Raw genomic sequence first — 10,905 nt, forward strand, 5'->3', positions numbered from 1 at the left:
CCAAAGTCATCAAACTTTGGATCTGGTTTATGGGTGAAAATATTTCAACCAAATCCCTCGTTGGGTGCTTTCTATGATTGGAATATTTCCATATTTTTCTCTATTTTTTGGCCTAAATTGCCATTTACTGACTGGACACTCCAATTACCCTGCGTGTATGGTTAGCAGATGGCCAAGGAGTTCACATTTTGTTACTTTATTTTCCCAAAAGGAGTTCAAAGTCAAGAGCCGAGCCACAATTCAAATCTGCTTCGGCCCGTATTGTTCTGGCCCGGCTTTCTTGCTCTCCTATTGTTTTTGCTATTGTTGACTCTGTCAATTATTGGCTTAGAATTCCGAATGCACTTGGCTTGACCATAACCGTAACCACAGAGCCACCCAAATCAGAGTTGTTGGCCCTCAAATCTCTCTCGGTTATGACTTTTTTTTCTACCTTGGAGCAAAATTATGACTGGGATCCATTGGAATAAAAGCCACAAATTTCCGGTTAGAATTTAGTTTTTTCTTGCTTGGTTTTCATCTTTCTAGTTGGCTTACTTTTTGCTTATTTCCCTTTGAGAGTCACCTAGATTGACCAATCGATAGAAACTACATGAATTTCAACCAAAAAACCAGCTTCAATTATTAAAAAAAGGCATTCATTGTTTGTATTTTATTATAATCCCTAAACTATTGAGTGATTTCTTAGGTAAGTTCTATCTTTTTGAGTAATTGAAAGCCACCCAGCTCTCATCCTATTCATAAGTAACCCCTTATGTCCCTAAGTATCCTAGTTCTACTACAATCCCCGCTTCTTTTGTCTCAGGGCCTCGATTTTCCTGTCCTCTTCGATGCCCAGCATCTGGTTAGCGCGGTGGAGTAGATTGAAACCCACTTCTATCCTGCTCCTTTCGTAGTCGATGTTTCTTAACCTCTGGTAGGTGAACTTGTCCTTCTTTGACTTCTCCCAGAGGACCGCGTTTTTGGTGGTCAACCAGGGACGTCGTGTGGAGATGACCTTGTGGTACAGAGCCGTGTGGTTGACCGGAAACAGGCTGGGCTTGATGAAGAAGGCCACGTAGCCGGGCAGTGTAATGCTTCGGTTGACCGGAAAAATGCTGAAAGAGTAAATAATAAATAAAAATGATCCTGCTTCCAAAGCACCACCATCCCTACCAGTCAGCGTGGGGATCCGATGCCCACCAGCCGCCCAGAACTTGCAAAGGACACGTCCGATTTCGGCCGGAAAAGAGGTTGAAGACCTTGCCCACGGAAACGAATAGCAGATCGGTGGTATTGGCCTCCACCAGCTCTGCCTTGCGCAGTAGGAACAGATCGTTGAGACTCGAGATGACCACATCGTCGTAGAGATTGTAGACCAGTCTGTTGCTGTTATCCTGGCCAATGATCAGCATGGCTGTGCGCATCGAGTTCATGATGTGGGCCAGGGCAAGAAAGTTGGCATTCAAGTCCTTGTAGTCCTCCGTTAAGTAGCCGAAGAACCACTGGCGCAGATGGAGGCGAACCGGCAGCTCGATGCGGGTGGTCAGGAGCCAGGGACCGCCCCAGCTGTTGTTGAACGTGCAAAGGACCTTGCTGGGCAGCCCTCGGTCTCGATCCAAACTAATGCCAAACACCTCGTGCAAGTCCATGTCCTCGTGGCATACGGCTTGGGGATAGTTGAAGAAGTCGGGAGGATGGGCCCGGATGCCTTTAAGAAGATTCCATTCACCAGGACTAACAGTAGATTCTCCGGGATTCTCAGCTTGTGGATTGGGTTTGGAGTTTTCAGTTTCCTTGGTGGCATTTTCTAATCCATCGAGTTCTTCGCCTCCAGATTCCTTGGGAATCTCAGTTGGTCTCCCAACCGTCGCAGTTGCCTTAGTGGGCTCCATGGTAATCTCCTCGGGAGACTCTGGAGTTTCCTTTTCCGACGGGAGAGTCGTCGGCCTCCTTGAAGTGCTTTTCTTCTTGGAATGTTTCTTTTTGGTAGGTTTCTTCCTGGCTGGCCGCCTCGTTGTCGTAACCACTATCCAAAGAGACTCATCGTCGCCATAGTTTTCTGACTTTTCCACCGAACCAAGTTCAAGAGTATCATCCTCCTCTGCTTCCTTATCCGGTACAGCCTTACTGACTTTCCTCTCAGCTGAACGCTCCATCGAAACCAACTCCAAGGTGTGCTTCCCTGCTTCCTTATCCGGTACAGGCTTTTTTTTCCTCTCACCTGAACGCTCCGCCGAATCCAGCTCCAGGGTGTCCTGCTCCTTGTTTTTTATTCCCTGGTTTTTGTTATTCTTTTCGTTGGGCATCCCAAGAGCAGGTGCATATATTTCCGCTGGTCTGTCCGAGTACCGAAAGTTGTTGAAAACAAAGCTCAAATAGTAGGTCTGGCCGAGAACAATCCACGGAAGAGTTGTCCACAGCCAGGGAATCAGCATGGTGCATGGAAGCCACCTTTGTCACACCCAAAGCAGGAGTCCCTGGATGATTGGTGGGTTCCCCATATACCTTCGCTTCAATGGGTCGTTGCCAATGCAATTAGACAGTGATAGATATGGATTTCCAATTGCTTACCAAGTGGTGCTTGCTTGGTAATTGATTTTCCATTTTTATTTTATTTTTCCACCATACTTTCTTTTTTTGCAATAAAAGAACATGTTATTGTTAAGGCGAATGGGTAGTTTCTTGCTTGTTGTGGCCTTGTACTTTTTAAAGTGAGAATAGTTGGAAAAATGTTTCATTATTATATGGTTTTTTTTATTTATTAGATATTATTTTTATTATAAGTATTTGTTATACAGGTAGCCTCTGTTGCCTTAAGTTGTTTTCGTAAAAAAATAAAGATACTATAGTATTGAAAATCAAATTAATAATAAAAACAAAATTGGTTTGCCTTTCAAACTTTTACTTTTTAAAATAAGAACTTTGCTAGTTTTTTTTAGCAAAAGAAGTTCGTTAATTAAGTAAAGAATCGCATTTATAAAAATATGATATCAAATGAGCTAAACCACCTTAAAAATTTATATTTTAAACCAAATTCCTACCTGGTTTAAAATGATTTCAAGAGTAACTTTAGATACAAAAATGTATCTCCTTTTTAATGCTGTTGTCTTAATTCTTAAATTACTTCCCCTTCAGAATAAAACCCCTTAAATTTTTATTAAAAATTTTATTGGCATTTTATTCAAAAATTCAATTTGAGGTTGGCTCTGCAGGCTGCTTCTACCAAATGTCGTCCCTCGGTCAGGTCAAACTGCGGGAAAATAGCATGTCATTAGTAATTCTAGGATGGAGGATGCACTTACTCGGTGGGTGTTCTGGTGTTACATTTCCTCGTAATCATCGTCCTTGGCCCGGGCAGCTACATCTCCAGCCGATGCATCTGGCACGTTGCCATTGGGGACACCGGTGGGGGCTTCAGTGCCTGCCGCTCCAGAACCCTTGTCATGGTCCTTGTCCTTGTCCTTATCATGCTCCTCACTGCTCTCGCGTCCACCGGCACTGTCCTGCCGATTCGAGTCTGCCCGGCTGCCGGAGTGGCCGTGACTCTCGCTGCTCTCGTAGATGGAGCGGACGTACCGCCCGCCGAAGCTGTCGTCGATGCTGATCTCGTAGCTGCTGTGGTGGCTGTGATCAGTGCGCCGGCCTTTTGCGGCATTCTCCTCAGCTTCCCGCAACTTTTTGCGCCGATCATTGGCGTCCTTGCTGTCGCTGTCGTCGTTGTCGTCGTCATGTCCGCCAGGGTTATGTTTAGCCACCGCACCGGGTCCACGTCCTGGCTCGTCGGTGCCGCCACCATTGTCACCACCGCCTCCATCACCTCCGGCTCCTCCATCTCCTCCGCCACCATTGTTATTGTTGTTACCCTCCCCGTTGCCATTGTTCCCACCGTTATTGTCGCCACCGTCGGTCGTTCCACCATCGTGCCCCGTGACGCCACCGCCATCTCCCCCACCATCTCCGCCGCCGCCGCCTCCACCGCCAACGCCGGGCCGATTAGTGCTGTCCTTTTCGTTCGATCCGCCGTTCGCGTCCGGATTGTTGTTGTTGAAGGCGAAGTTCATGTAGTACTTTTGGGCCACAACGCCGTAGCGCTCCTGCGGCAGGTGGCCGAGGGCCAGCAGGACCAGGTAGCCAGTGAGTAGCCGCATTCGCATCCGCATCCGCCACATAGCTGCAACGCTGAGCTGCCCGGCTGGGTGACCCGTCCCTTATATATAGAGATATGACCCGACAACCGGGCATCGAATCGATTCCCGTCCACAACTAATATACTAAAAAAATGCATCCCGATAAAGGCGTGTCCAAGTGGAGGGAAAAACGGTGGCATTTTTTAAACTTACCTCCAGTTGCAAGACTGCTGCGGCAGTGGCAGCAACTGCAGCAGCATCAGCAGCTGTCGCGGAAACAGGTTGCTCCCCGTGGAAGAGAGCTACGTGGAATTCAATCAGGGCCAATCTATAATAGAAATCTCATGTGGCGCGAGCTTCGCTTTGCCCAAAGGGGAGTTGGAGTTGGAGCTGGAGTTGGAGTTGGAGCTGGTTGCAGAAGCAGCAGCGGGAGGGCGTGGCTGATCGGCGTGGAGGAAGGAAATAAGAAGCATGAAGCGTCGGGCTAAGGAGGCGTAGAGCCCACTCTCGGCTGCCCACTTTCGATCGATCGTGCGTCGCAAATATGAAAATGCTACTGCAGAGGCCGACCGGCAGCCAAGTCAGGGGCAGCTTTGGCCAAAATCGTTTTTCATTAACAATTTTTAAGAGCCGCGCATTAATCACAAGGAGCCGAGAACAGGGTAAACTGAACAAGAAGGCAGGATGTTCTGGCCATGAATCTTCCTTGTGGCTCGAGATGGTACAAAAGTGGACTAAAAAAGTTGGTGGCAATAACTAATTTCTACCCAGCTATGCTGTATGGATTTAAATAGGATTTAGGATGTTGTTAATAGAGTACACCCCAAAGATATCCCTAACAGACTAACCCCCTACACCCTCCTTAGATATAAGTAAAAAGGATACAAGTTATTCCTTAATAATTATTAATAAAATCTAATTTAGTCATAAAATTGTAATGCCTATAAGCCACTGTGCCACCAGCCTCCAAAGGTGCCACATAAATCTGAACTCGCATCCACTAATTCTCTCTTTCTTGGCTCTCTTCTCGTTGCAGTCGTTTCGTGATCAGTCCATCGATGGCACCGGACTGCCGCTCTTGACCGAGGATCATTTGGTTAACTCGTTGGGCATGAAGCTTGGGCCGGCTCTCAAGCTGCGCTCCATATTGGCGAAGAAATTGGGCGGGCCGTGTCCGTGTGTTGCATGCGTTGCGCAGGCGCAGCAAATACTGGCATTGCAAACGGGTGGGGCGGCACCAGCAGCGGCGGGAACTGCGGCATCTGGAGGAGCAGAAGCAGGCGTAGCATCAGCATCGGCATCAACAGGAGCCACGACAGCCATAACTAGCTGTAGCATAAAGTCGGAGATCTTCAATGGCGGCAGCAATGGGAGCAGCAGCAGAAACAGCAATCAGAGCAGTGATATTGCTGCTCAGCGAGCATCGTCCAACTCGCCCAGTGGTGGCATCATTGCGCTGCCGGAGTTGCCGTGTAACGACACCAGCTAGTTATGTTTGATTTCATAAATATTAATGCTAACTAATTGCATTTCAACTGCAAAATTGTTGTACCAAATGAGCTTTCAAAAAAAAAAAAAACAAAAACACACAAACAAAAATATATAAAAAATAATTGGAAAAAAAAACACAGAAGATTGAAGACAGAGAACACATTGTGTAAATTAAATAATAAATAATATACGTTAATGGCTAGCTAAACTTATAAACTTTAAGAGACAAAACAACAATAATCGCAAAGTCTTCCACTGCACAGATACAGACACACGAATGCACATGCTAAATACAAATCATATTTGTATAACTTTAATCAATTAATTAGTCAATTTAGTGAGCGTTTTCGATTACGTTACGTACTTAAGTGCAAAGCGAACTTGCATTGATTTTATTTATTTCTATGACTTTTTTTCGTTTTAACTGCTAGTCAGTAATTATATATTTTATAGAATTCCGATAAATGTGAAGCGAACTTAAAAATTCATTTATATTGTTTAGCAAATCAAAAGTAAAAGGCTATTTATTTTTTTAATGTTAACTAAAAGCAACGAGTGAATCGATGTTTTTAACATTTTGCAAACTTGAGTTATTAATGTATACTTTTTCTGCGGCCATGCACAGAGGAATTCCAAATTCAACTTTTATAACTATTAGTAAGTCCTTTTTTAAGAGCTCCAAGACTTTAAACACAAAAACAAAATGGAAAAAAAAAAAACACAGAAACAGAAACAAGATAAAAGCAAAGGTATTTTATAATTTCAATGTATATATTGTTTATTTAAATATTTTTAAGTCAAATAGAATGAAACAATTTTTTGTAATACATACCTAGGCCGTATGCAATGAACTTAAAGAAAGAAGCATATTCCTACAGAATCGGAATGCAAATAAATTTGATTTATTATTTACATTTAACGAACTATAGCTATTTTTCACAAGCTGAAGCAAATAAATTATACCAGTTACCATACAAAACAAAACACTAAAAACCAGTCTCTGCCACCGCATTTCAGTTTTTCAGGTTGCCGAAGTGGCAGATTGCAAGCCAAGCCGATCTCATTCTGGGGCGTTATGGGCACGCGGCTGACCTCCGGAGTGCTCGATGCGCCGCGGGTCGAGCGGAACCGTTGCGCCAAAAGGCAACCAAGGATGGCTGCAAAACAATTAAAAGCACGCAGCGCACCTCCAGCGTCTAATTACAAATTGGAGTCATTGAATTTATTAAAATCGGCCGCGTAAATTGTGCAGCAATGCACTTGAGACACGCAAACAGATATTGTGGGCCATCGGCGAAGGCGCCTCTTGGCTCTCATTACTCTGTCATAACTCACTGCACCCGTTCGGTTCAAGTATCCCTAACCCAAACGGCGAGGCCCATAGCTCCATTTTTGAATTTTCAGTTTTTCTGCAGAAATATAATTGCTTTTGTTATTTACAGAATCGGCTCCACTTGTTATAAATTTTCCCTGTTAATCAAAGTGCCTACAAGGTATTTTTACTCCATTAAAGACATAATTTGCTGTCTTCAAACCATTTGAACACCCCTTCCAATAAGAGGATTCCATCATTCTAAATTAAAGTACATAAACAAAATATTTTTATCATTTTTTGTAAAATTTTGTGGGGTGTCCCCTTGGGGACACTATGGCCCCTAACGATGGCTATATCTTTTTCAATTTCTATCCGATTCTTAAGCGGAGTACCTTAAACGAATGGTGGATCGATTCTCCATTATTTTGCATCAAAATCTAGGAACAACATTTTTTTTAGATATTTTGTTAAATTTCCTGGGGGTCCCCTTCCAAAATCGTAAAAGGAGCATGGAAGGGCAATATGGCCTCCGTCGAAGGCTATATCTCGGCCAATTTCCATCCGATTCTTAAGCGGAGTACCTTAAACAAATGGATCGATTCTCCATTATTTTGCATAAACATCTAAAAACAGAATATTTTTTAGATTCTTGTAAATTTCCTGGGGGGTCCCCTTCATATATCTTGGTTCAATCCGTGACGTAACAGACTTTTGTGGCTGAAAATTTTTGTGTCAAAAAAAATAATAAATAAGGTGGCCAACACAATCTGCTCTTAGCCAAGTTAACACCGAGGGGAAGTTTAAATTGGCCCAAAACAAATATTTTTCTAGGTTCCTGTTTTTTTGATTATGTATATCTCGGCCATTTCCCAACCGATCTGGAAGCGGGGTACCATATTGAGATCAGATGTTGAGATTAATGTCCTTCGATATCCACCAAAATATCCTTCATATCCTTGAACAAAAATTTTCCCAATAGTGAATACTAAATACATTCGATTTTGTTCGAATTCAAGGATAAAACGTCCCTTGATGCAAGCACTTTTGATGCAGTTCGAAGGACCTTAAAGTCCTGACTCTGATATGGCATTCTTTTCCAAAATCGGTTATGGATTTCCCGAGATATAAGCTAAGGAACTAATCAAAAACAAAATGTTTGGCCAAAAACATTTTTCCCACGGTGTTAACTTGGCCATTACCAATACTTTTTAGCCATGCAGGTGGAGACTCTTTTTCCGCATTTTTTGAGCCATCCCAATCCAGGATTGGATGCGAAATGGCCGAGATATTCACAAAAAACATTTTCAAAAATCGAAATCGACCTATTGGCCATTTCTGTTCGCCTAGTACTCCGAGCCTGGTAGCGGCCAAAAATTGAAAAATTTTCAGCCACAAAAGTCCGTGACGTCACGGATTGAACCTCTACATGTGACGTCACACTGGGGGGTGTCTTGGCTAAAGGATCCACATATGTCCCACACAGGATCCACATTTAGATCCGTTACATTTGAATTCAAATTCAAAAATAGATCCCGCCCGCGCCTACCCGGGCTTTTTCAAATATTCAAATTCAAAATTGTGGCCCGCCCCCGCGAAATTTAAATATCAACCGGTGACTTTAAACGGCTAACCGGTTCAGCCAAGACACAGCCCACTCCAGCCAAGATACCACCAAGTGGTGACGTCACGGATCGCAGCCTATTCCGTGACGTCACTGACTTTTGTGGCTGAAAATTTTTCAATTTTGGGCCGCCACCAGGCTCGGAGGACTAGGCGAACAGAAATGGCCAGTAGGTGGATTCTATTTTCTGAAACAGTCTTATGTGAATATCTCGGCCATTTTGCTTCCAATCCAGGATCGTGATATGTCATAAAAAGCGCAAAAATAAGGCGCGTCGAGTGGCCAACACAATCTGGTCTTAGCCAAGTTAACACCGATGGGAAGTTAAAATGGGCCCAAAACAAATATTTTTCTAAGTTACTGTTTTTTCGATTATGTATATCTCGGCCATTTCCCAACCGATCTGGAAGCGGGGTACCATATTGAGATCAGATTTTTAATGTCCTTCGATATCCACCAAAATATCCTTCATATCCTTGAACAAAAATTTTCCCGATAGTGAATACTAAATACATTCGATTTTGTTCGAATTCAAGGATAAAACGTCCTTTGATGCAAGAACTTTTGATGAAGTTCGAAGGACCTTAAAGTCCTGACTCTGATATGGCATTCTTTTCCAAAATCGGTTATGGATTTCCCGAGATATAAGCTAAGGAACTAATCAAAAACAAAATGTTTGGCCAAAAACATTTTTCCCACGGTGTTAACTTGGCCATTACCAATACTTTTTAGCCATGCAGGTGGAGACTCTTTTTCCGCATTTTTTGAGCCATCCCAATCCAGGATTGGATGCGAAATGGCCGAGATATTCACAAAAAACATTTTCAAAAATCGAAATCGACCTATTGGCCATTTCTGTTCGCCTAGTACTCCGAGCCTGGTAGCGGCCAAAAATTGAAAAATTTTCAGCCACAAAAGTCCGTGACGTCACGGATTGAACCTCTACATGTGACGTCACACTGGGGGGTGTCTTGGCTAAAGGATCCACATATGTCCCACACAGGATCCACATTTAGATCCGTTACATTTGAATTCAAATTCAAAAATAGATCCTGCCCGCGCCTACCCGGGCTTTTTCAAATATTCAAATTCAAAATTGTGGCCCGCCCCCGCGAAATTTAAATATCAACCGGTGACTTTAAACGGCTAACCGGTTCAGCCAAGACACAGCCCACTCCAGCCAAGATACCACCAAGTGGTGACGTCACGGATCGCAGCCTATTCCGTGACGTCACTGACTTTTGTGGCTGAAAATTTTTCAATTTTGGGCCGCCACCAGGCTCGGAGGACTAGGCGAACAGAAATGGCCAGTAGGTGGATTCTATTTTCTGAAACAGTCTTATGTGAATATCTCGGCCATTTTGCTTCCAATCCAGGATCGTGATATGTCATAAAAAGCGCAAAAATAAGGCGCGTCGAGTGGCCAACACAATCTGGTCTTAGCCAAGTTAACACCGATGGGAAGTTAAAATGGGCCCAAAACAAATATTTTTCTAAGTTACTGTTTTTTCGATTATGTATATCTCGGCCATTTCCCAACCGATCTGGAAGCGGGGTACCATATTGAGATCAGATTTTTAATGTCCTTCGATATCCACCAAAATATCCTTCATATCCTTGAACAAAAATTTTCCCGATAGTGAATACTACATACAAATACATTCGATTTTGTTCGAATTCAAGGATAAAACGTCCTTTGATGCAAGAACTTTTGATGAAGTTCGAAGGACCTTAAAGTCCTGACTCTGATATGGCATTCTTTTCCAAAATCGGTTATGGATTTCCCGAGATATAAGCTAAGGAACTAATCAAAAACAAAATGTTTGGCCAAAAACATTTTTCCCACGGTGTTAACTTGGCCATTACCAATACTTTTTAGCCATGCAGGTGGAGACTCTTTTTCCGCATTTTTTGAGCCATCCCAATCCAGGATTGGATGCGAAATGGCCGAGATATTCACAAAAAACATTTTCAAAAACCGAAATCGACCTATTGGCCATTTCTGTTCGCCTAGTACTCCGAGCCTGGTAGCGGCCAAAAATTGAAAAATTTTCAGCCACAAAAGTCCGTGACGTCACGGATTGAACCTCTACATGTGACGTCACACTGGGGGGGTGTCTTGGCTAAAGGATCCACATATGTCCCACACAGGATCCACATTTAGATCCGTTACATTTGAATTCAAATTCAAAAATAGATCCTGCCCGCGCCTACCCGGGCTTTTTCAAATATTCAAATTCAAAATTGTGGCCCGCCCCCGCGAAATTTAAATATCAACCGGTGACTTTAAACGGCTAACCGGTTCAGCCAAGACACAGCCCACTCCAGCCAAGATACCACCAAGTGGTGACGTCACGGATCGCAGCCTA

The 10,905-nt window shown here is 43.5% G+C and overlaps 3 protein-coding genes across 5 annotated transcripts in view; 1 reads left to right on the forward strand and 2 right to left on the reverse strand.

Moving 5' to 3' along the window:
• LOC6497062 (putative uncharacterized protein DDB_G0277255) overlaps positions 1 to 6,584 on the forward strand; it is a 50,302-nt gene extending 43,718 nt beyond the window's left edge. For both annotated transcript variants that reach the window (XM_044716559.1, XM_014906025.3), the window contains one exon: positions 5,146 to 6,584. In XM_044716559.1, the coding sequence (XP_044572494.1) occupies positions 5,146 to 5,598 (453 nt within the window). In that variant the 3' untranslated portion in view covers positions 5,599 to 6,584. The remainder of the gene's footprint in view (positions 1 to 5,145) is intronic.
• On the reverse strand, positions 638 to 2,422 carry LOC6498441. Its single transcript, XM_001962791.2, has 2 exons — positions 1,156 to 2,422; positions 638 to 1,097 (listed from the first exon to the last, which is right to left on the reverse strand). Exons 1-2 carry the CDS (start codon positions 2,415 to 2,417, stop codon positions 779 to 781), a joined length of 1,581 nt encoding a protein of 526 aa, XP_001962827.1. The 5' UTR covers positions 2,418 to 2,422; the 3' UTR covers positions 638 to 778.
• On the reverse strand, positions 3,134 to 4,176 carry LOC6498440 (accessory gland protein Acp32CD). Of its 2 annotated transcripts, none has more exons than XM_032455028.2 (2): positions 3,281 to 4,176; positions 3,134 to 3,232 (listed from the first exon to the last, which is right to left on the reverse strand). In XM_032455028.2, the coding sequence occupies exon 1, from the start codon at positions 4,149 to 4,151 to the stop codon at positions 3,303 to 3,305; it is 849 nt and encodes a 282-aa protein (XP_032310919.1). In that variant the 5' UTR covers positions 4,152 to 4,176; the 3' UTR covers positions 3,134 to 3,232; positions 3,281 to 3,302. The 2 variants fall into 2 exon arrangements, with proteins under 2 accessions (XP_032310919.1, XP_032310918.1); XM_032455027.2 differs by having other exon boundaries at positions 3,285 to 4,175.
• Positions 6,585 to 10,905: the final 4,321 nt, after the last annotated feature.

The sequence above is a fragment of the Drosophila ananassae genome, chromosome 3R (genome assembly GCF_017639315.1).
Source record: "Drosophila ananassae strain 14024-0371.13 chromosome 3R, ASM1763931v2, whole genome shotgun sequence".
Classification (NCBI taxonomy): domain Eukaryota; kingdom Metazoa; phylum Arthropoda; class Insecta; order Diptera; family Drosophilidae; genus Drosophila; species Drosophila ananassae.

What these genes read in the sequence shown, in the direction of transcription:
- LOC6498440 (XM_032455028.2), bottom strand. Translation starts at nt 4,151, where the DNA reads ATGTGGCGGATGCGGATGCGAATGCGGCTACTCACTGGCTACCTGGTC.
- LOC6498441 (XM_001962791.2), bottom strand. Translation starts at nt 2,417, where the DNA reads ATGCTGATTCCCTGGCTGTGGACAACTCTTCCGTGGATTGTTCTCGGC. An exon ending in TCGGATCCCCACGCTGACTG is followed by an intron (nt 1,098 to 1,155) that starts GTAGGGATGGTG and finishes TTACTCTTTCAG; the next exon opens with CATTTTTCCGGTCAACCGAA.